The sequence below is a fragment of the Podarcis cretensis genome (genome assembly GCF_951804945.1).
Source record: "Podarcis cretensis genome assembly, chromosome: 14".
NCBI lineage: Eukaryota > Metazoa > Chordata > Lepidosauria > Squamata > Lacertidae > Podarcis > Podarcis cretensis.
Genome location: NC_137183.1, coordinates 51,848,725 through 51,873,080, shown reverse-complemented (window position 1 = coordinate 51,873,080; position 24,356 = coordinate 51,848,725). Strand labels below are relative to the sequence as shown.

The 24,356-nt window shown below is 47.4% G+C and overlaps 1 protein-coding gene and 1 long non-coding RNA gene across 7 annotated transcripts in view; one reads left to right on the top strand and one right to left on the bottom strand.

Annotated features, from left to right (window-relative positions):
* On the top strand, positions 1-20,905 carry LOC307203349. 2 transcript variants are annotated; one of them, XR_013833170.1, is made up of 5 exons: positions 1-468; positions 1,737-1,966; positions 3,379-3,439; positions 20,476-20,603; positions 20,791-20,905. It is a non-coding gene; the product is annotated as an uncharacterized lncRNA (long non-coding RNA). The 2 variants fall into 2 exon arrangements; XR_013833171.1 differs by lacking the exon at positions 1-468 and having other exon boundaries at positions 1,598-1,966.
* Positions 20,614-24,356, bottom strand: part of ELFN1 (extracellular leucine rich repeat and fibronectin type III domain containing 1) — a 267,561-nt gene continuing 263,818 nt past the window's right edge. For all 5 annotated transcript variants that reach the window (XM_079953771.1, XM_079953769.1, XM_079953772.1 and 2 more), the window contains one exon: positions 20,614-24,352. In XM_079953771.1, the coding sequence (XP_079809897.1) occupies positions 21,492-23,885 (2,394 nt within the window). In that variant the 5' untranslated portion in view covers positions 23,886-24,352 and the 3' untranslated portion in view covers positions 20,614-21,491. The remainder of the gene's footprint in view (positions 24,353-24,356) is intronic.

Genomic DNA, 24,356 nt, shown 5'->3' with positions numbered 1-24,356 from the left:
CTGTTAGAGATACTGTGCCTCTGAATACTGCCTGCTGGGACTGGCAGGTGGGAAGAGAGCTATAGCAGACATGTCTTGCCTATAAGGACAAAATATGTGCTCTGTCATGGAGTTATTCCCCCCACCGCACCATTTTCCACCACTGATTAAAAACCAAGATAGTGCATGCTCTATTGGTTGAAGATGTACTAGAAAAACATAATCACCCTACAGTATGTTATGTAGTTGAAAATGTATCTCGGCAGTTCACACAGATTATCCAGCAATCTCCAACATTGTGCTTTCCCTTTCTTTTCATTTTTTAAAAACCAAACCCACTTCATCGTGTGCTGTTCGCTGCATCCATTTAGTCTGAAATGGCCCTCTCCAGCTTTGATTTAAAAGCAAAGAGGGTGATTTGTTGTATTTGTTGAAGAAACACCGTTGTCCAAGAATGTGTAATCAGCAATTCAACATGAAACTCATACGGTACGGTTTGTTGTTACATTGCAAACTGAGTGTTCCTGCGCTCATGTCCTGCTTTCTGGGCTTCCCATTTATTTAAAATACTTAATTACCACTATGTCATAGATCGGTAGATAGATAGATAGATAGATAGATGATAGATAGATAGATAGATAGATAGATAGATAGATAGATAGATGATAGAAGAGCTTAATAAAACTTAAGACTGTATAATACAGACCATTTTTTAAAAAGTTAGCATCAGTAAACCATTGTAGAAGGAGTTACAGGTAGGTAGCCATGTTGGTCTGCCATAGTCGAAACAAAATAAAAAAATTCCTGGGAATGGGTGATTGGCTGATAGGTGTGGTAAACCTGTTGATGACTGTTAACAACTACAGTTGGTCTTACAGGTCTTACAGGAAAAAGCTTTCCATGGAGAGACCTGGTCTGAATATGTATATGTGTATCTGAAGAAGTGTGCATGCACACGAAAGCTCATTCCTAGAACTAACCTAGTTGGTCTTTAAGGTGCTACTGGAAGGAATTTTTTTTCTTTTATTTTGATTTGACTATGGCAGACCGGGACGCAGGTGGCGCTGTGGGTTAAAGCCTCAGCGCCTAGGGCTTGCCAATCGAAAGGTCGGCGGTTCGAATCCCTGCAGCGGGGTGCGCTCCCGCTGCTCGGTCCCAGCGCCTGCCAACCTAGCAGTTCGAAAGCACCTCCGGGTGCAAGTAGATAAATAGGGACCGCTTACCAGCGGGAAGGTAAACGGCGTTTCCGTGTGCGGCTCTGGCTCGCCAGAGCAGCGATGTCACGCTGGCCACGTGACCCGGAAGTGTCTCCGGACAGCGCTGGCCCCTGGCCTCTTGAGTGAGATGGGCGCACAACCCCAGAGTCTGTCAAGACTGGCCCGTACGGGCAGGGGTACCTTTACCTTTTTATGGCAGACCAACACGGCTACCTACCTGTAACTGGTCTGAATAGAGACACTGGATTCTTATCTAATTATACATGATAAAGCTATTTTTAGCCATCTCACCCCTTGCTTTTCCCTGTAAGACCAATTGTAGTCATACCAATAACAAATATGGTAACAAACCTAGTTGGTCTCTAAGGTGCTACTTTTTTTACATTGTAGAAGGATGCATTCTTAATTGCCTGCATAGGCCTGGTGGAATAGAATGGTTTTCAGCAGGTTTTTAAAAGTTCTGTGAATCTCTGCTGGCAGAGAGCTGCAGGGATCGTCTGATGTTTGTCTTAAATAGGGATATTCCATTTGGCTTTGCAGGCTGATCGTTGCTCATCAACCTGTTCCCTTGCTCAAAGAGGCCTGGAACTTTTTAAAAAGCTCTATAAACCACTGGACCTTCCTGCAACTTAAGGCGATGAAATGCCATCGTGATGACATCCCTGTACAGAGTGATTTGCCAAGAATGTGTGAGAAGATCCCTGCCCCAAGATGCTTCCAATCCAGTAAGAGACACTGGGAGGCAACCAAGGAAGGAGTCTGGAATGGCAGTGAGTAGATTGTTGTGAGGCATTATCAGAATTAAAATCGCTGGTGTTTACTTTGTTTTTTGTTTTAACTACTGTGGTACCTCAGGTTACAGATGCTTCAGGTTACAGACTCCACTAACCCAGAAATAGTACCTCGGGTTAAGAACTTTGCTTCAGGATGAGAACAGAAATCGTGCGGTGGCAGCGCGGCAGCAGTGGGAGGCCCCATTAGCTAAAGTGGTACCTCAAGTTAAGAACGGTTTCAGGTTAAGAACGGGCCTCCAGAACGAATTAAGTTCTTAACCTGAGGTACCACTGTATCTGTATTCTGCTAGCTGAAATTGATTTGCACTGTGTGTGTTTTGCACATGCTTTTATTGCTTATTGGTATCCTGATGTTATTTTAATGCAGAGGTAGGGATCCTGTAGACCTACAGATGCTGTTGGACTACAACTCCCATCATTCCTGGCCAGCCAAAGTAATTAACAAAGGAACTAGTTGGACCAGTTCGCCAGGTGCTGACTTATCCATTCTACCTTCACATACACAGGATCACAGGTCTTCCAAACTGACCCCCCCCCCGCCCAATCTATAACAATACATATCAGGCTTTGGGTTTTTAAACATTCCAATATGTGGGAGTTTGATTTGTATGACAAACTGAGAATGGACGCATCTCATCTCTTGTCATCACCTCAAGGCATTTCTTTCTCTCCCAGTAGTAAGGAAAGTCACATGTTGAAGGGGAGAGCTCTACAGTTATTTGGGCACAGAAGCCAGAAACTAGCCTCTTGGGGAAAGGTTTGATTTTCTGCCCTCTGCCTACCTAGGTACAGTGGTGCCCCGCAAGACGAACGCCTCACAAGACGTAAAACCTGCTAGACGAAAGGGTTTTCCGTTTTGGAGGCGCTTTGCAAAATGAATTTCCCTATGGGCTTGCTTCGCAAGACAAAATGTCTTGCGAGTTCCTGCGGGTTCCCCCCCCCTTTTCCTAAGCCGCTTATCAGCTGATCCGCTTATAAGCCGCTTATCAGCTGATCCGCTAAAAGCCGCTAAACCACTAATAGCGCTAATCCGCTAAGCTGTCAATGGGCTTGCTTCGCAAGACAAAAAAACCGCTGTACGAAGAGCCTCACGGAACGGATTAATTTCGTCTTGCGAGGCACCACTGTACCATCCATCCTTGCATTAACAAGCACGGCTAATTGGATGAAATGGAGATGTCTCAGGTGGGAACCCTATTCAGTTGGAGTTTGGCTTGATGGGGTTGTGTGGCCAGGGGAAAGGATGTTGACCCACAGTGAGGCATTGTACATATGCGCCTCACCCAGCCCTGTGGCCGAACTCTGTTTCCATTGCCAGGGACAGACGTAGCCAATGACTCAGCCTCCAGTGCTCCAGATTGATTAAGGAGTCCTGTTCCCTTCCCCAGCTTGGCAGTGGCTGAAGCCGGGAGGTCCTGGGCACCCATTCAAGCGGCAATAAAAATTGAGGTATTTTGTGTTTGTTTTACTTACAAAATAAACAATTCCCCACATTTGATGAGCAAGCAATTTCATAAATGCCGCAGAGCAAACAGGCCACCAGAGTTTCACCTCGCATGTTTCCGGCTAGTTTCTCTCAGCTGCTGCTTGGGAAGGAAAGGGAACGGCTGATGCAAGATAGCCGGGGGCAGAAAAAGTGCAGAAGCTACAAGAGGGGAAGCAGGTTTGACTCAGGCTTTTGTTTCACAAAGCTATCAATGCACCTGAAGTTGGCTGTTTATTTTGCTCCAAAGACCAGATTGGGTAAATCCCACAATTAGGGTTTCCAGGCCAGGAGCATCTTGGATGTTGAGATTTCAGGGCCGAAATCTGAGGCTGAGGAGTGAGCCCTGGAGATGGAGCTTAACTGGGAGAGGGGAAGAGGCCAGACCTCCTGTCTGCAGAGTCGACACAGTGATTTGCAACTGGCTCCTGCCAGGTTGAAGGTTGCAAACTACGCACGTCGTCTTCTTATTGTGCAGGTCAACGTGCGGGTTATGCTCCAGGAATAGCACTTAAACATATTGGGTGCAATGGCAGGTGCGGCCACCCTATGCATCGCTCAGTATGTGGAGAATGCAGGACATTGCCTGCCTCAAAGCTGTGATCCAGCCCATTAACTCTGCCTCCCTGCTTTCTCCCTGCCTTCCATGTTGCAGATGCTAACTCTCTTGTGCTCACTAGCACAACCCTCTTAAGTTCAGCAGAGGGGGAGCTTTGGTCCCCTTTGGCCTCATCCAGAGAATAGTTAATAAATGGCCAAAGGGGGGAGGTGGATCACCCACCTGCTAGAAGTTGTTGTTTAGTCATTTAGTCGTGTCCGACTCTTCGTGACCCCCTGGACCAGAGCATGTCAGGCACTCCTGTCTTCCACTGCCTCCCGCAGTTTGGTCAAACTTATGCTGGTAGCTTTGAGAACACTACCCAACCATCTCGTCCTCTGTCGTCCCCTTCTCCTTGTTCCCCCCATCTTTCCCAACATCAGGGTCTTTTCCAGGGAGTCTTCTCTTCTCATGAGGTGGTCAAAGTATTGGAGTCTCAGCTTCAGGATCTGCCCTTCCACTGAGCACTCAGGACTGATTTCCTTCAGAATGGAGAGGTTTGATCTTCTTGCAGTCCATGGGACTCTCAAGAGTCTCCTCCAGCACCAGAATTCAAAAGCATCCATTCTTCGGCGATCAGCCTTCTTGATGGTCCAGCTCTCACTTCCATACATCACTGCTAGGAAAACCATAGCTTTAACTATACGGGCCTTTGTTGGCAAGGTGATGTCTCTGCTTTTTTAAGCAGAGACATTTTTTAAGCAGAGACATTGCTAGAAGTGCAACGCTTTATTTCCTCTGCACATTTTAATGTGTGTCCTCACCGCCCCCACCGCTGCCCAGTCTTCTGAGCCTTTCATTTCCCCCTCGCCTACCGACTGCATTAACGGCTTCCATAAATGCTCCTTCGATTAGATGCAGCTTCCTTTAACCAAATGCATTTCACCAAACGGGGCCCCTAAACATTATCATTCCTTTGCCGGCCTTTTGGGGTGAACCGCTGCCCGTCTTCTGCTTTGCCATCTCCAAGCAGTGCTCTCTCTCCCCCACCATCTTTCTCCTTAAAATAAAAGCCCATCTGGGTCTGCTGTTGGCAGGAACAAGATGTACCTTGACCTAAAGGGTCCCATCTTTCCCCTGGCATCTGCATGCTTGTTTTCGTGGCTTAACAAGGGAATCTTTAACAGGGCTTTGCTTTTTTCCCCCTTTTCCTTCCCTTTGAGCTAAATTGGTTCCCTCCTTTCAGCAGTTTCCTCCCCCTCCCCTGCCTCCCTTCCCCGGCTTTCTGCCATTCTGCCCTTAAGGCCGGGTGTTTGTTCCGATCTCCTCTCTTCTGAAAAGGGCAACAGTGTCAGGCGCCGAAAGGGCAGCTCTGCAGTCATGTCTCTTCCCCCTGAGAGAACCTTTCGCACCTTGGGAATGTGAGAAAATCTCTCCTGGGAGGGCAGCGCAACCTGTGGGTGTCAGCCAGGCCCATTCACAACTATGGCCTCCAGGTGGTAGCCCCCTGTGGACAACCAACTCTTTTTAATGGACCAGCCCGCTAGCCACACGCCAGGGATGCAGAGGCCCAGTTGTTGTTGGGCTTACCCCTGCCCAGCCACCATGGCTAGCAGTCAAGAAGCACAATGGGCTCCACTGAAGCAAAGAGTCTAATTGGTCAACGTCTAAAAGATATCGAGCATCAGAACGACCTGGCCACTATAAGGAAATTCTGCCCTTGGTATGTTTAGTTCCCACCTCTCCATTTTGATTCTCTGGCCCCATATCTGCACAAACTTATTATCCCAAAATACAGACGTGCTTTTACACTTGCAAGACTGGATGTTTTGCCATCTGCGGTACTTGAGGGTCGATTCCAAAAGATCCCGCCTGAAAAACATCTTTGCCCCTGTGGAGATGGTAGCACCAAAACAGCGGCACACGTCCTCCTGTCCTGTACCCTCTACAAAGACCTGAGGAACGAGATCCTCACCCCACTCGTACTAACCATCCCAGGGCGCTCAACCACTGCCACAATGTCCTTTCTTCTATCAGATCAAAATGAGCAGAAAACAGCAAAGGTTGCTAGGTTCATAGCAGGGGCAATCAGAATAAGGGCCACTAACTGACGGCTGATTCAGGACTTTACATTGTGCTTTTATATCAAATTTCCTTTTCTGTAATGTTTTAGTTGCTATGGCCATTGGCTAATGCGAATAAAGTTTTATCTCTCTCTCAAGGAGGACTGGAGTTGGAGAGCAGCAATATCTGTAAGGCTCAAGGTTCCCCTTTCCTTGCCACAGGCAACCAGGAACCCCATGCCAATGAATGAGTAGGCAGGCCATGAAAGAACAGTAAGCTTTGCATTGCGTGACCGCTCTCATCCAAAGTCCTCCTTCACACAGTGCGTAGCTGAACTGTGGAACTCCCTCCCACAGGAAACAGTGATAGCCACCAACTTGGATGGCTTTAAAAGAGGAATAGACAAAATCATGGAGGATAAGTCTCCCCGTGGCTAGCAGCTTTGATGGCTGTGCTCTGCTTCCACTGTTGGGAATTGCGGGAGGGGAGCGCTCTTGTGCAGGATGCTGAACTAGATGGGGCCTTGGCCTGATCCTGCAGGCTCTTCTTTTGTTCTTAAGCTGCCTGAGAGTTGTTAGGTGGCCCCTTATTCCCCACACACCCCAGAAGTACAACTTTCAGAGTGGTTTAACAACCCCACTTCCCAGGGAGCTCTGGAAATTGTAGCTCTGGGGGCCTCCTAACATCTCTCTTGGCACCCTTAACAAATCCATCTCCCATAATTCTTTGGGGGAAGCCATGGCGGTTTAAAGTGGAGCCACGGTGCTTTGAAGCTGTGGCGTGAAGTGCTGGGTTGTCGGAATAACAACAGAGCATCAGGATGCCACCCAGGTGTGTGTGGAAATGATGGGCTTATTTTCCCTGCTCTTATCGGTCCTCCCTCTGGTGAGCTCTCAGAAATGTTAATAGATTCTGAGTTGGGATTCCAAACTGCTGCTGTGCTATAAATAGACCAGCGCACTGCGCCCGGTTTTAAAGGACTCTCATTGATCCATCTTCTTATGGTCCTGGACCAGATGCCTTCCCTGGGCAAGTCCTTCCACATCCTCCTGGATATTCCTTCTTTTGCCCTTGCCAGTTCCTTGTTCTGGTTCCTAGCCTGGCTTTCTTTTCACATGGGAATGAATGAGCCCCTGGAAATGTATTTAAGCGGCATCATTTTCATTGACCATTTAGAAATGTGACATCTTGCTCCTCAATCGCAGTCCTGCAAGGACCTCAGACCAGGAACAGTGTGAATTCCTCTCTCTTAGCCTGATTAAAATGCCAGATGCAGCTAGACGGGAAGGCCTTAATCCTTAAACAGGCCTAGAATCTTGATCCTGGCTTCTGTAAAGGAATATATCGACTGTAGACTTCCGGGTTAGCGCCTCCGGCAATGGCGGAATTCCTCTGATCGGGAGGAACTTGCTCCATGGAATTCAGGGTCTGGCCGCCACGGCGAAGGCGGAGACCCACTAAAAATCGCAGGCGGGAGAAGCCTGTGAATGTGGGATTCGGCTAGCACCTTTTGCGCCTCCCCTACTCGTGGGGAGACCCAGTTTCGGGGATCCAGAGCGATGTGGGGTGAGCGGCACGGTGCTTTGAATTGACTGCTTCTTTCACGGAGTGAAGCCGCATTGCTGTTGCCGGAGAGCGCTGGCTTTTTCCTGTGGACAATTTGATTCTAAACAACTACCCGTGAGTAGAACGGAAAATTGGATTTTTAAACATCTTAATTTGGCACCGAAACGGGGAGGTTTCAAACAGGAAGTCCGCCTTCCCCTTTTGTAAATAGATTGAAGCAAAGAATTTGCAAGCTAAAGTCTTGGAAAGTCCTATGTAAAGGATTAAACTTCCATCGGCTAAAATCATTAAACCCCCCCTTGGAGGCAGGAGAAGAGGGGGGAAATTTTGGATCGTGTAAGCCTGCAGGAGAGAGTGAAGAAAGTTGGATCACCACCGCTCTGAACCTGGAAATGGACTGCTAGTAAGACTGATGTTTTTGGGAAAGTTCATTGACTGTGACAGTTAGTTAAATAAGAGAAATACATTGCTTTCATTGTCTCCTTCTGCGTTGAAAAAGGAGTAAAAGTAGCTGAAAATTGAAACTAATTTTACTGCTTGAACTGTGCTTAAAAGGATTGATACAAACAGAAATTGTTTCCCTCTAGAGGGAGCCTTTGAAATTGTTATAAGAGTTGGGCTGGTGGAATCTCCAGCTGCAAGAGAAAACCGTGAGATTGACCTTGGATCGCTTGAGAATGTCAACAGAAGAAGCCTTAGTGATTGCACTAGGCAAGATAAGTGAGTCATTGGAACAGCTCCACAAGAAGACGGATGTGATGAATATTAAAATTGATATTTTGGGACAAAAAGTGACTAATTTGGGACAAAAAGTGAACATCTACAAGAAACTATTCAGGAACTGATACAGGAATTTACTTTGACATGCCAAATGGTGGAGAAAGCGAGGGAGAAAGTTGTGGTTATTGAACCTAAAGTAATACAAATGGAGAGGGAAAGAGCCCCAGCCTTACAGAGGCAATTTGATGACTACAAGTTGTTGCCCTCTATGATTGAATTCAGAGAAAGTCAGATTGGAACACTGCTTGGACTGGAGAAGGAAAGTTGGATAGATCATCTCATGCAGGGATTTACTGACCTTTGGGATCTGGACTTGGGTCAGGAGGAAATTGGAGTTGTGGGGACCTTCAGATTTGGAGGGATTTTGAAACACGTCCTGAAATATCTTTTGGACTTTAGTTTTAACCACGGAGATGTGGATGACATGTCGAGAAGGAATAAAAACATTGTTAGGTTGGAGCTCCCCCAAGACCTACTCTTCAGCATCAAAGGAAGGAAATTAACAACAAGATCAGCAGAAGAGAAAGTATACGAAGAAGACTTGCAGAAGGGACCTGGAAAAGAGTTAAGAGCCTCGGATAGAAGATCACCAGGTTGATGGACTATATGGATTTGACGGAAATGACTGGCAGAATCTGAGACCAGGGAGAAGAGACGGTGGAAGAAGTTTGGAAAAAGTTTAAAGTTTATTTATAGAAATACGGTAAAATTAATGAGTGTTAGAAAAATGTTGGAATGAAATTATATGGCCTTAGTAGAAGTGTTATAAGGAGTTAAGCATAAATAAGTATTATAGTATTAATGGAAATAAGATTAAAATAAGTTAAGATATTTATATGACAGAAAATAGTGAAAGATGGAAAGGATTTGCTGAAACAATTAATAGAAGTGGAATACAAAAAGGGAGGTGAGAGGAAGTCGATGAAACAAGGGTATGAAAGATAAGGCATTGAAATGGTATGATGTATGTTTTTAAATTGTTTTTGTTCTGTTTTGTTTAGTTTAATGCGTTAATGTTGTGTGGTGTATTGTTTATATATTGTATTGTATTGTTTTTTCTTTGTTTTGTTTTTTTCTTCTTTTTTCTCTTTTTCTCTTTTTCTTCTTGTTTGTAAGGTTTAAAAGTAATAAATATTATTTTTAAAAAATATATAAATTTACCTATGACCTTACTCTATTGAATGTTTAATATGATGGTTAATACATCTCTACATCACTGGTTATTATGGAACAAATAAAGCCTTCAGGTTGTGTTACCAGAAATAAAAAAAAAGGAATATATCGACTCTAGTTTCCCATGGACTGGCAGCACTGATTGCCCTCGCCTCCTTTAGGGACTTTAGGAGTGTGGCTGTGTTGTTGGCTGGGTCCTGCTCACATGCAAACACTTTGTACCCTAATGTTAAAGCAATGTACTGTCTTTTCCTTGTAATAAGCCACTTTTCTGAGCATTTCTTGGTGTGAAGAGTTCTTCATCGGGTAGAAAGGCAAGAGTTTACATGCATTTAAAGAAAGCAAGACTGTCTCCATCCTATATTTTGTTTCTCTCATAGAAAGTGCATGTTTGGGCCATATGTGCACTGGATATACATGTGGATTCAGACATAACACACCTGGGGCTCAGAGGCACACTGCCTCTGAAGATGAATACCCTTCTCCACTTTCCTAGAACTCAGCCCTTGTTAGACCTGCCTTCTGCTCTGAATGTGCCAATTGTTGTTTTTAACAGCCGCCACCACTCCTTGTAGCAGTGAGTTCCATAAGTGCTGCTTCTGTGGTGAAGGATTCTCTTGCGTATCCTTTTCTTTTGGGGGTGGGGGGGGCACAGGTGAGCCCATTAGGCATCATTGCATAACTGAGTTACAGAATGATGAAAGGAGGAGAATTTCGCTCTCTCCGTGCAATTCAGGTGGCGCTGTGGGTTAAAGCCTCAGCGCCTAGGGCTTGCCGATCGAAAGGTCGGCGGTTCGAATCCCTGCGGCGGGGTGCGCTCCCGCTGCTCGGTCCCAGCGCCTGCCAACCTAGCAGTTCGAGAGCACCTCCGGGTGCAAGTAGATAAATAGGGACCGCTTACCAGCGGGAAGGTAAACGGCGTTTCCGTGTGCGGCTCTGGCTCTGGCTCTGGCTCTGGCCAGAGCAGCGATGTCACGCTGGCCACGTGACCCGGAAGTGTCTCCGGACAGCGCTGGCCCCTGGCCTCTTAAGTGAGATGGGCGCACAACCCCAGAGTCTGTCAAGACTGGCCCGTACGGGCAGGGGTACCTTTACCTTTACCTTTACATCACTTAACTTACATTTCCCCCATCCTCTAAACCAAGAAGCCTCAAACAATTTTATTTAGCCTTTGGTGGTGGTGGGAGTTTCTGTCATGTGCCCTTTACCTTCAAGAGTTAATCCAGGAAACAGGTTGGCCTGTTATTGACAGTGTGGTGTAGAGCAGGGGTAGGCAACTAAGGTCCGTGGGCTGGATGTGGCCCAATCACCTTCTCAATCCAGCCCATGGACAGTCTGGGAAGCAGCATATTTTTACATGAGTAGAATGTGTGCTTTTATTTAAAATGCATCTTTTGGTTATTTCTGGGGCATAGGAATTCGTTAATTTCCCTCCCAAAAAATATAGTCCGGCCCACCACATGGTCTGAGGGATGGTGGACTGGCCCAGGGCTGAAGTCACACAAATCAAAGTTTATTAAACGGTCACAGACCAGATTAACTCGTACAGCTAGTCAGCAAAAGATAACACCAGAAGAACAAAGGACAATTTCAATACAGATTAGGTCATGACAACAATTTAAAATTAGACAGCATAAATAAAATTAAATATTTGCCTTCACCTCCATATTGACATTGGAAAGCTCTTGTTTCCTGCGCCTAATAGCAGCTACACAGAATTTGGCAACATTGATCGTAATTTCAGGGACCTTATCTTCTACCAAGGCTCTCATACATAGGAGTTCTGGTTTATTTTTAAGCTTTTGTAGAACTGGGGCAATAAAGGTCAGACGTAAGTCCTCGTAATAACTACAGTGCAGCAATACATGCAGACTTGTTTCCACTTCCGATGAGCCACATGGGCAAACACGTGACTCATATGGTTTGCCCTCATATCTGCCTAACAACAGGGCAGAGGGCAGAACGTTGAATCTGGCCAGGGTAAAGGAGTGTCTGTACTTAGGTATTTGTAAATCAGCCAGATAATTTGCGGGTGAGAACCCTCTCCCAAAGTCTCTAATTGTGGCATGTTTATCCATTTTGCCCATATGACATTGCAGCTCTATGTCCCTAATGCGTTGGAGCACTTGACTTCTGGCACTCTCATATCCTGCCGCTATTAAGATCTGCGGGGAGAATCCCAAGCTTCTTATCTTTTCAAACAGGGAAGCTTTCCAGGTAGAATGAAAGGTGTCTAAGAGTGTTAAGGGAGCCAAACCGGCCGGGGAAAAAATAAGTTTTAACCAGTAGTGTATCTTTAGAATCCACAGCCGTGCGTTAACGGGTGGTTGTCCAACTTCTAAGCGGACAGCTATATTAGATACACAAGGGGGGATCCCCAATAAACACCGATAGAATTTTGTTTGAAATGCCTCCATAGGCGCAAAATTTTTAAAACTGCAGACCTGGGATCCATAAGTGAGTTGTGGGAGTATTTTTGCAGCAAAAACCTGGGAGGCCGCCGGAACGTATTTTCCCCCTTTCCCATGAAAGAATCTTGTAAGGGCTTTACTGGCCCTTCCTGCGTTGGCAATGGCGTTTTTCATCTGTTGGTGCCACGAGACCCTTTCCTGAAAAGTTATTCCCAGGTATTTGAAAGTTGCTACCTGGTCAATAGGTTGACCATTAATTCTCCATTTGTGTTTCCTTCTTTTTTTTGAGAACACCATAATTTTAGATTTGCTGTAATTTATTGATAGTTGTTCCGCTTGACAATAGTCAGCAAGTGATCTCAAAAGCTTCCTCAAGCCAACACAGGAAAAGGAGAGTAGGACTGCGTCGTCCGCATACAGAAGCACCGGGAGGGGCACACCTGCCAATTTGGGAGGGTGGGCATTTTCTTTCGCCATATTTACTGCTAGAGAGTTGATATAAAAATTAAATAGCGTTGGCGCGAGGACACATCCTTGTTTAACCCCATAGTGCGTTTGAATTTCTTTAGTTAGATGGCCTGACCGATCGCATCTTACCCTCACCCTGGTGTTTTCGTATAGACCACGGATAAGGCGTAATAAGCGTTTATCTATGTTTGTAGCGCCAAGCTTTTCCCAGAGTCTGTCCCTTGGTATTAGATCAAAAGCCGATTTAAAATCGACAAAAGCTGCATATAAAGACCCCCCTTTTCTAGAGTATTTGTCTGCCAGGTGTTGAAGGACAAGGGCCTGGTCTATAGTTGAACGCTTTGCTCTAAAACCAGCTTGAGCTTCTGATAGAATATGCTCTCTTTCCATCCACTCCACCAATTTATCACATAAATGAGCAGCGTACAGTTTGCTAATAACACTTAATAGACTGATTGGTCTATAGTTAGCTGGCTCAGTTCTGTTTCCTTTCTTAAATATTGGAATGATGATGGCTAAACCCCAGTCCTCGGGGATAATAGCCGCTTGATTTATACTAGTGAACAAGGCGGCTAGCACAGGGGCCCACCATTCAACATTTGCCTTAAGAATTTCTGGTGGGATATTGTCAGCACCCGGGGCTTTCCCTGATTTAAGAGATTGAATAAGGCCAGTAATTTCTTCTGTGGTTACAGGGGGCCATTCCTTGCCAAATTCACTTGAAGCAGGAAGCAGAACTGGGGCCAGTTGATTTGATGAATATAATGAGTGGAAATAGGCCTCCCATGCTCCAGCGGGTATAGAGTATTCGATTTCAATCGGGGAGTCTCTCCAGCTTTTTGCAATTGTTTTCCAAAACGTGGCAGAATCTTTCTTTTGGGAGGCCTCCACTAGGCACTGCCATTCCTTCCTTTGTGCCTGGAGCTTTTTCTTGTTAATCAAAGCTTTATAACTGCGTTTTAACTCAAACCAGTCTAATGGTAGCGAAGGTAGGTTGGCTGATCTATAGTTCCTGTACTTATCCAGCAGGAGGCGTTTCATAGCCATGCATTCTTGGTCAAACCAAGGTTTGGATTTATTAGAGTGTAGAGATTGCCGTGGCGGTTTTTTGTTGCTCAGATAAGGTTGTAGGGACGAAATCAGTTCCTGGAACATGTCTAATCTAGCCTCAGGAGTTGGGGAATTAACGAGGTTCTCCTTTCTAGCAAGAAAAGTATCTGAGTGAAGTCTTTCCGATATTTCATCACTCAATTTGCTGGACCATTTAATACGTGAGTATCTTAGCTCCATGTTTTCGAAACATGGGGCTACAAGTTTATCAGAGCAAAATAAATCTTTTCTTATATCCAGTATTAAACAGAGCGGTAGATGGTCGCTGTCAACCCTCTCCACCACTTTGTATTCCCGTGCTCTGCTCAAGAGGTTAGATGACACCAGGACGTAATCGATAGTGGAGGCTCCCATGTTGGATATAAATGTAAATTCCCCACTGGGTTCTCTGTCGACACGACCATTTAATACAGTCAGATCCAGATTGTTGGAAAAACGTAGAAGACATAGGCCTGCATAGTTGCAGCCCTTGTCTTTTGAGAGCCTAGGGGGAATAAAATGGGCTTCTTCAGAAATGGGAGGTACGTCATGGAAATGGGCATATAACGCCTCGTCTGATTGGCCAATTCTGGCATTTAAATCCCCAGCCAACAGCACTGCCGCTGCAGGAGTTTGATTCATTAGCTCATCGACATATGATTCTAGCCTATGCCAGATGTTTTTGATAAGCTGCTTGCCTCTTTGGGGAGGGGCATATATATTGATCAATAGAAGTGTGCAATATCTGCATTTCATTAATAATGCCATGGCCACACTACTCAGAGGCTCCAGCTCGATGAAAGATGCTCTCAGCCTTGTGGATATTAGAATGCCTAGCCCACCCTTAACTCGTCCCCCTTTGTTGCTTGGTGAACCTGCGAGCGAAAATGAGGCAAAACCATTTACATCTAAATCCCCTGTTAGCCATGTCTCTTGCAGGAAAACTATATCATGATCTTGAATAAAATTGACAAATGATTGGTCAGTTGCCTTGTTGAGCCAACCAGCAATGTTCCATGATAAAAATTTAAGATTAGCTTTATCACAGTCGAGTCTTTGTCAATTATTAGCTAACGTACTTTTAGGGTTTGTCGCTTTGTGTATCGGTCGCCTATCGTCTTTGTATGGCGGGCTATCCAGCCGCTCTATGATTTCAATAGGTGGATGCAAAGTGCTCACGTTTGTGAACACCAGATCTTTATTATGCATAAATTCCTTCTGTGGATATTCTGTTGCGGCCTGATTTTGGCCCAATTCTGTATCATCTAGGTATCTCATTTTGTCCCATACGTCTGGTGGGGTCACCTTAGGGATATTTCTCCTTCGGGGGGGTGATGGAATGCTCTCCTTGGAGGGTGGCACATTCTCTCTTGGTGGAAAGTTAATCTCCGCTTTAATCTGAAGGTTACATGTTGTGGTCTTTTTTTGGTCCCCCTTAATAACCTCGTTGCCTGAGGCTCTCTCGGCCAGCTTATCTCTTAGCTTGTCTAGTCTTCCCAAGATGTCAGTTTGAATTAATGGTGGGAACATCCAGAATTGGTCAATTAGGATATTTTCTTCCAGGGCTGAAAAAGGTTGCTGACCCCTGGTGTAGAGAGATTTCCGTGGATTGCTGTTTTCTCCCTGGCACCTAGAGCCACAAATAATTCAAGTGCACAAAAACTTCCCCACTAATATGTACCAGAAGCTGCATTTCCCAGGAAACATGAGCATGCTTTGAGCTCCCGTGCCTCTTTTTTTCTTAGAAGACCTGAAGATTGACCCTTCTGTCAACCGGCACTTAATTCCTGAAGCAGGCTGTGTCTGTGTCGTGTTTTCAATATTGCCCAGGATTGGTGTCTTGCTCCTAAAACTCAGGATATGAAAGCATGGCTGTCTGTTTGACTTCTATCTGCTTTGCTGTTTCCAGTAATCACAGACTTCTGTACTTTCCTGCCTTCGTAATTCAACTGAGAATATTCTTTATGAGGCTGGTTTTTAGGTTTTGTGGCGGTGGTGATGACTGACGTTGCCGAACTAAGAAAGATGGCAAGGGATAACTAAGGTAATTCATAACGACACCTGACCATTTATGTTTTGTTTTAGAGTGAGCCAAGGGTTTCACATGCTTTTCTCAGATTTCAGCTACCCTGTAATGTAGGCTAGAATAACTATTGTGTGGAAACGGGGACCGGAGTGTGTGTGTCCCCCTACACCCTCGCTGGGGTGGCCCGTCTTGTTTCACCGCCTGAAGCAAAAGGGGAAGGTGTTGCCAGGTGTGCCACCCCCTCCTGCCACAGCCTCGCTTAATGAGGTCTTGGGAAGGGCCAGCAGAGCTCTCATGAGATTTCACAGGGCTTGTCCAATGTCTCTCCAGAACCCAGAAGCTGCTGCGGCTGCTTCTCTTTGCTCTTCCACCAGTGGTGGGGGCACACATGTGGTGATGCCCCTTGGAGTCTACCACCCGAGGCAGCTGCCTCAGTCTACCTCATGGATGGGCTGGCCCCACTCCGCTGGTGACCTTGGCACAAGAGGCAAAGCCCAGCTGCCTTTCATGCTTTGATCCAAGCCTCAGTTCTGAGGTAACTGTTAAAGCCGTGGTTTCCAATGTGGGGGACACCCCCCCCCGCACAGGGGGGCAATTTGATTTTTTTTGGGGGGGGCAATTCGAGAATGAGTTATTAACAGTGAATTTTTTGCAAATGTCCTTTCGTTCTTTTGTTTTTCTCTTTCATGGATGCCGCGTTCTTTGGAAGTTTGTTTAGACCAAGTTAATGAATGGCCTTTTCGGCTTCCCCATGTGAATAGGAGTTCACTTCACGAATAATAAAAATTATATGTCATGGGGTGGGCATCTTTTGGTGAGTGCCTTTTTCCTTTACTGTACAGTGGTACCTCAGGTTACAGACGCTTCAGGTTATAGACTCCACTAACCCAGAAATAGTAACCTCGGGTTAAGAACTTTGCTTCAGGATGAGAACAAAAATCACGCGGTGGCAGTGCGGCAGCAGTGGGAGGCCCCATTAGCTAAAGTGGTGCTTCAGGTTAAGAACAGTTTCAGGTTAAGAACAGACCTCCAGAACGAATTAAGTTCTTAACCTGAGGTACCACTGTATTTCGGAATTTTCCTCTCTATAACTGGATTTGCCTATAAAAAAGGCTCAACAACTTTCGCCTGAACCCCCCAAAAAGGGGTAGATCACTGCCAGTTTTTTATTCTGTGAGTAGATTGCAGTCTCTTGGGAGTTGGCTGTCTCTGGGCTAGACAGACAGTGAGGTAGAACTGAGACTTTGACTAAGAAAGGCTGGGTTCAACTTCTGGCTTAACCGTGAAGCTCACTGTGTGGCCACCAGCCAGCGACTCACTGAGCCACACACCAGGCATTTACGGCACATTCTCCCCCCTCCCCTCCCCTCCCCAAAGAATCCTGGGAACTGTAGTTTACCCCCCCCCCAAGAGCTGCAGTTCTCAGTGCTCTTAAGAGATTGCAGTTGCCACGATTCTTGGAGATGGAGGAAATGTGCCTTAAATGGTGTGTAGGCAGCCGCTGTTTCACAAGGTGGTTGTGAGGCCACGTAGGCTGCCACCGATTTCCTCAGAGAAAGAGCAGATAATAAATACAAAGGAAAGAGAAAGACAGAGGTTAGATGGAGAAGGACGTCTTGACAGCTTTCTAATACCTGAGAGGACGCCAGGAAGAAGAGGGAGAGCTATTTCTTGCGTTGCCCAATGGCCTTGAAAAAGAGTCCCCCACTTCGGGCCTGCCAGATGTTGGACTACAAGTCCCATAATCCCCCGCCATCTTTTCTTTTCTTTTCTTTTCTTTTCTTTTCTTTTCTTTTTAATTGGTGTCCACTTATTATAAATGGTGTCCTCTTCTGTGGTGGCCCCTAAGCTGTGGCACTCCTTCCCCACAGAAGTGCGCCTGGCACCTTCATCATGCAGTTTCTGAAGGATGCTGAAAAAGCCGCTCTTTACCCTGGCTTTTGACACACGAGATGTATATTTTCAGGACCCAACTTTTTTTTTATTGTAAGTTGTTTTAAACTCTCTCTGTCTGTCTGTGTGTGGGGGGGGGGGGACCTGCCCTGGGACCTTAGGAGGAAACGTGGGTAATTAATAAACAAACAAATAAAAAAACACCCTCCTTCCACCACTGGACATCTCAAGGACACCATTCTGCATGAGTGGGAAGTACAGCTAGATTATAGGAGCTGAGCTTTATGACATTCCAAAGCAATAAATGGTGAATGGGATTTACATGAGGAGGAGTCTGACCTTCCATTTGTTTTTAAGAGAAAATGCTGATGGTGGAGCAGAAAAAGAGTCTTCCAGGTTCTGTGTACTCCATGTGTTGAGTTTGAGGACGTGCAGGAAGGCCTGACTGGCACATTCAGGAAAACACGTGGTACAACACAGTTTGGGAACACACCGTGGGAACATACCAGCAGGGCTTCTGTGTTTGAATGCTTTCCCTTGTGGCAAAACCTTCCGCCCAGTGGAAAGCTGGCATGATAGCAAAAAGGCACCACTCTTTTCTATGAACAAAGTGTTGGGTTGTTGTTGTTTTTAATGTGGAGGAGCATTAAAGTATATTTCACCCAAACTCTGAATTGGTGCATTCCCTAGAAGACGTGAACTGTGTGTTGTTGCTGCTTTAAAGTAAATTGCCCTTCTACAGTGGTGCCTCGCAAGATGAAATTAATCCGTATAGCGGTTTTTTCGTCTTGCGAAGCAAGCCCATTGACAGCTTAGCGGATTAGCGCTATTAGCGGTTTAGCGGCTTTTAGCGATCAGCTGTTAAGCGGCTTATCAGCGGATCAGCTGATAAGCCATTTACCGGCTTAGGAAAAGGGGGAAAAAAGGGGGGGGGAAACCCGCAGGAACTCGCAAGACATTTTCGTCTTGCGAAGCAAGCCCATAGGGAAATTCGTTTTGCGAAGCGCCTCCAAAACGGAAAACCCTTTCGTCTAGCGGGTTTTCCATCTTGCGAGGCGTTCGTCTTGCGGGGCACCACTGTATATTGATCAGTTCGTCTCTGGGATCCAACATAGGGTAGGTCGCATTTTAGAATACAGTATTCTTCTCAATTTTATGGGATGCGGGTGGCGCTGTGGGTAAAACCTTGCCAATCGCATGGTTGGCGGTTCGAATCCCCATGGCGGGGTGCGCTCCCGTCGTTCGGTCCCAGCGCCTGCCAACCTAGCAGTTCGAAAGCACCCCCGGGTGCAAGTAGATAAATAGGGACCGCTTACCAGCGGGAAGGTAAACGGCGTTCCGTGTGCTGCGCTGGCTCGCCAGATGCAGCTTGTCACGCTGGCCACGTGACCCGGAAGTGTCTGTGGACAGCGCTGGCTCCCGGCCTCTAGAGTGAGATGAGCACACAACCCTAGAGTCTGTCAAGACTGGCCCGTAGGGGCAGGGGTACCTTTACCTTTACCTATTCTTCTCAATTTACAGTGGTGCCCTGCAAGACGAATGCCTCGCAAGACGGAAAACCCGCTAGACGAAAGGGTTTTCCGTTTTGCGAGGCGCTTCGCAAAACGAATTTCCCTATGGGCTTGCTTTGCAAGATGAAATGTCTTGCGAGTTTTTCCGACTTTTTTTCCTCCCCCCCCCTTTTTCTAAGCCGCTAAGCCGCTTATCTGCTTATCCGCTAAACTGATAAGCCGCTAAAAGCTGCTAAAAGCCGCTAAGCCGCTAATAGCGCTAATCCGCTAAGCCGTCAATGGGCTTGCTTCGCAAGACGAAAAAACCGCTAAACGAAGAGAATCGCGGAACGGATTCTTTTCGTCTTGCGAGGCACCACTGTATAAGCATATCTGTGGTGTAGTCAGGAATTCAGGCACACTCTAAACACCACCAGTCCTGGGCTGTCCCACAACATGCCGTTGAGGTTGCTGGTGGCTATTTTGGCATTAGGGACTCCTGTGCCTCAGGCAAATTGTAGCTGTGACACTGGGGATGTTTGTGCATAGATGCGGCTACCTCACCCCCTTGCAGTGAAACAAGATATTTACTGCCAGTTCTCCTCTATCAATTGGTTCTGTCACACAGGGTGGCCTTTGGCCATCATTTGGCAACTGGTGTGCCTCACCATATAGACGGATCCCATTTTATTGCCAACTTTCCCTGTTGCAAACTGAGCAAAAAACAGTCCGTAAGAAAAAGAATAGGGGCTGCGAACATAGTATTGAGATAGGAATCTCAAGTGGGTTCTGCTTTCCATCCCTGGGAAGCAAATCATTGCTAAGGCTGGTGTGTTAATTTGGCACACAGAGAGGAATTTGGGTCTTAGCAGTGAGAAAACTTTCCCACCTTTGTTGTGCCCCAATTTTCAGAAGCTGGTGTCTATGTGGATAGTGCTGTTAAATGGTTTAGACACTAGGGGGTGCTGGACCCAACTGAGTGGAATCAGGGAATTTCTTGTCATTCCCAGAAGCTGATACTATCTACACAAGAATGGGAGAGAAGGTGCTCTCAGGTTCTGCTTGCAGGCTTCCCATATGCACCTGGTTTTCCGATGTGAGGACAAGATGCAGGAGCTGTTGACCTGATATAGCAATAGGATATTATTATTCTAGTCGCCAGGGAACACTGGACTCAGTTGTACCTGGGTGGGTTTTTCTGTGTGGGTCATGTCATTCTATAGTTTAGTCAGCAGGTGATGCGGGACTTAGTTTTATCTGGGTGTAGCCAAGAGTTATATTTTGGAGAGAGAGCAGAATCCTTGACCAGCTCCTTTACTACTGTATGACTTCTCAGTCTTCTGCGACATGGTGCCAGAAGTCACATTTTAAATCCATCGAATCCTTATTAGACAAGGAAATTGGGCAGAGCTGCCTGACCTAGAAGCCTCCTGCTTTAAGAATCATGCAGCCCAGCCTAAGTGGAGGAGGAAGATTTGCTTATACATGTCTTGGTGACCCTCAGAAATGAGAGGAGCGCTCCATTTTCTCAGCACACTTGGAATTGACCAGAACTGAAGTCAGCAAACATACATGGAACGCAAGACACATCCCACCCTCCCAACAGAGAACCAGAAAAAAAGTCAAGCCAAGGTAGGGTGTTTGGTTTTTTTTTCTTTTTTCTAAAATCCATGATTAAAACCTGGTACAAACAGGTGAATATATAGATATATTTCTTTTAGTAGATGTAATATTTTTTTCCTTTCTCTTTCTCTCTCTCTCTCATTATACAGCAAACATTTGCAAATATAGAATTTCTTTTTCTCTCTCTGTACAATAGAGCGGTGTCGGTTTTTACAAGGCGACACACAGTACCTTTTCACGAAAGAAATGCACAAATGGGACTTCAGGCGGTTCGTAGTCTAAACTGGAAGACTCCATTTGCAAAAGGCCCAAAAAGAATTATCTTTTTAATGTTTATTTTTTTAATAAAAAAAAACACACCTTCTGCTAACTTCTTCTGATTTACCTTTTTGTGTGTGTGTGTGTTTCATTTTTTACTTTTTGGTTACTGAAAGGAAGAAGACAAAACTGTACACAGAGTCCACAAGAAACCACAGATTCATGAGTCATGCGATGCAGTCGTGGTTACTCCAGTATTCCTTTCATTTTGTGCCTCTCTCTCGTTCCCTGTTGTTTTTCACTCAGGTTTTTTTTTTTAATTCAATTTTTCTGCTTTTTTTTTATAAAAAGAAAACATTTCTCCCCCACTCCACCATTTACCTATTAGTTTTTCCACATTGTAGGTGTTTCCCTCCCTTTCTCTTTTCAGATTTGGTGTGGATCTCACGAATGCGAGACAATATTTTAATACCTCTCTCTCTCTCTGTTACATTATATAGAATAATTATAGATAAGTTATTTATTTTTTTGTGTGTATGTGTGTTTTTAAAGACAAGTCTGGATTAAAAATAGCTGCTGCTGATTTTGTTTGTTTTGTTTTGGTCCAGTATTAAGTCACGAGTTACAGGTTTTGAGGACTCAGGACTTGTGCTGGGCAGACACCCCTTTCCAGTAGTCTAAGATGTCGTGCAGGTCCTCGTCTTTGGCAAACTGGACCTTTTTGCGTAGGGCGTGGCCAGCCGCCATGTACTCCTCCTCGTCTTTGTGGCGCTTGCGGTTCAGTTTGAAGCGCTCCCAGATGCTGTGGGAAGGCTTGCAGGTGTACTCTGGGCTAGAGGTGTAGCTCAGGTTGTGGTACTGGGGGGAGAGCTGAGAGTAAGCCAAGTCCCTGGGCCGGGGCCTGGTCAAAGGTTCCAAGATGGAAGGCTTGCGCACGCCCATACTCTCGTGCTGCTGCTCCCCCTGGTGGGACCCTGGGTACGAGTGCCGGTGCTCGCTGTACTGGCGGATCTTCTCGGCCTCGGCCCGCAAGATGGCGGCCGCCGGCGTCACAGTGAGGATGGTGTCTGTGGTTGGAGACGTCTTCTCGATATATTTGGCTTCGGATTTGTGGGCGGAGCCCTCGGAGCGGAAGGATCGGGGGCTCCGGATGGAGCCGCTGGAAGAGGTGCTGGAGCGCTTGGGGGGCCCCTCCATGCTGTGGTGCCTCTGCAGGGGGTGGTTGTAGCTCTCCTTGTAGACCGGAGCCAGGAAGCTGTGTTTGCTGGGGATCTGTTCGGACAGGAGCACCAGCTGAGGCTCGGCCGTGGACACCGCCCCCGACTTCACCCCCTGAAAGGAGGTGGACTCCGATTTCAAGGCATCGATGCAGTTGTTGATGATCTGGTTGACCTTGTCCACCTCCTTCGTAATGGTGGAGATCTCGGCCACCGAGCTCTGGCTGTCGGGCTGCAGGGGCAGCTCGCAGTCCCTCCTCTCGGGCTGCTCGCCCGTCCGCACCTCCATGTAGTTGCCCTTTGTGGCCTTGGGGGTCTCACTCTTGTCGATCAGCTTGTACTGCTCGACTTCCCCCACGGAAGGGAGGTAGGGGATGCGGGTCATCGTCTCGCCGCCCAGCATCTGCCCTTGGGACAGCTGGGAGATGCTGGTCGCCTCCATCTCCGGCCCATACTTCAGCTCGATGATGGTCTTCTTCATGTTGATGGCAGCCTTCTTGTGCTTCTCCTCCTGCTGGCGCCTCTTCCGGAGGCAGTAGTACACCACCCCAAGGACAATCACCATCCCAAACAGGCAGCCCAGGATCGTCATGATGTAGTGAGTGGCCGTCGAAGGGCTCGGCACGGGCTCCTCCCGGTTATGCTTGTTGAGGTTGATGGTGAGGCAGGTGTAGTTGTACCTGGAGACGCGGTTGGAGGACATCACGCAGTAGGTGTAGTCTTCGTTGGGGCCCAGGTCCGTCAGCGTGATGTCCTCCTTCTTCTTCAGCAGCTTGGTGAGGACGTTGTAGCGGCCGTTCTCAAACTGCGCCAGGGTGTACATCTTGCTGAAGGGCACCGGGATCTGCACGCTCAGGATGGCCGAGTTGTGGGTCAGCTGCTTCACTTTCATGGTGGGGAACAGGCCCGGGTCGATCACAGGGGTGTGCAGCGAGGCCTGGGGCGTGGTGCCGTCCCCAGAGAAGCACTCCTCCTCGGGGCACGGGCTCTCGGGCGGAGCGGTGGTCACCGGGTTCTTCAGCGGGATCAAGTAAGGCGGCATGGTGTAGGGGCCCCCGGTGCAGAGGGAGGACAGCATGCCCAGGGCATTGCGGTACCCGCTCCGGCCTTGGCCCAGAAGGTAGTAGCCAGAGTAGTCTGGCGGCGAGTCACACTGCATGCGGTCGTAGGTGCGGGTCATGTTGGTGAAGCCCTCGAGCCACTGGAGGAAGCCCAAGAGCTCACAGGAGCAGTAGAAGGGGTTGCTGTAGAGTTCGCAGACAGACAGCTTGGCCAGGCCCCGGAAGGTGCTGCTGTCCAGCCTCTGGATTCTGTTCATCGACAGGTCAATGTTTACGATGTTGAGGCACTCCCCGAAGGCGTTGGGGGTGACGGTCTCAATGAGGTTGGCCTGGAGGTAGAGGTACTCCAGCTTCCCCAGGCCCCGCAGGATCCCCTCCGTCAGGTTCCTCAGGCGGTTGTAGCCCAGCTGCAGCACTTGCAAGTTGTACTGCCCGGAGAAGGCACCGTCCTCGACGTAGGAGATCTCGTTCTTGGTCAGGTTGAGGTATGTGAGATTACTGAAGCGGCTGAGGGAGGAGAACTGCACACTCTTGATCTTGTTGTCGTTCAGCCTCAGGTCCAGGATGGTGCTGTTGATCTGCTGCGGGATGGACTCGTAGGGCGGCTGGTTCTGGCTGCAGATGGCGAGCCACACAAAGCCCTTCTCGCCCTCGATCAGCCAGCAGTCCGCCTGCGCCTTCCCCACGTACAGGAGGGAGACGGCCGCCACGCAGGTGCACAGGGCTGACGTCGCGGCCCACCGGTGGCCTGCCATTTGGGAGGGCTGGGCGGGGACGAGGGGCCTGCAAGGGGAAAGGGGCGACAGTCTGCCTCACAGCACAAGACCCCGCCTTGGGTTAGTGTTCGCCATTCTCTCCTTGCGCTCCATGGTTTTGGACCATGAAGGGAACATCCAGTCGGAGGAGGAGGTGGGAAGGGGAGTCCTTGTCCGGCGCTGATCTTTCCCAGGGTGCCCCCTTGGGCAAAAAGCTCTAGCAAAGGGCTTTCTGGCAAGCTGTCTCTCCTGCCATCCTATTGGGCTTCCTTCAGGGGGCAAGGAGTGACCTGGGCGGAAGAGGGAGGTCCAGCTCAGGCACACACTTCTCTCTCCCTCTCGGCAGGGCGTTTCCCGGTGCTCGTCTTGCCGCCAGCTTCTGCTTTGAGGCTCGGCTCCTTCTCCATCACCCTTCCTTGTCGCAACTGCCTCTTGTAATGCTGCTTCCGCTGGGTTACTTGGGTCTCCTGC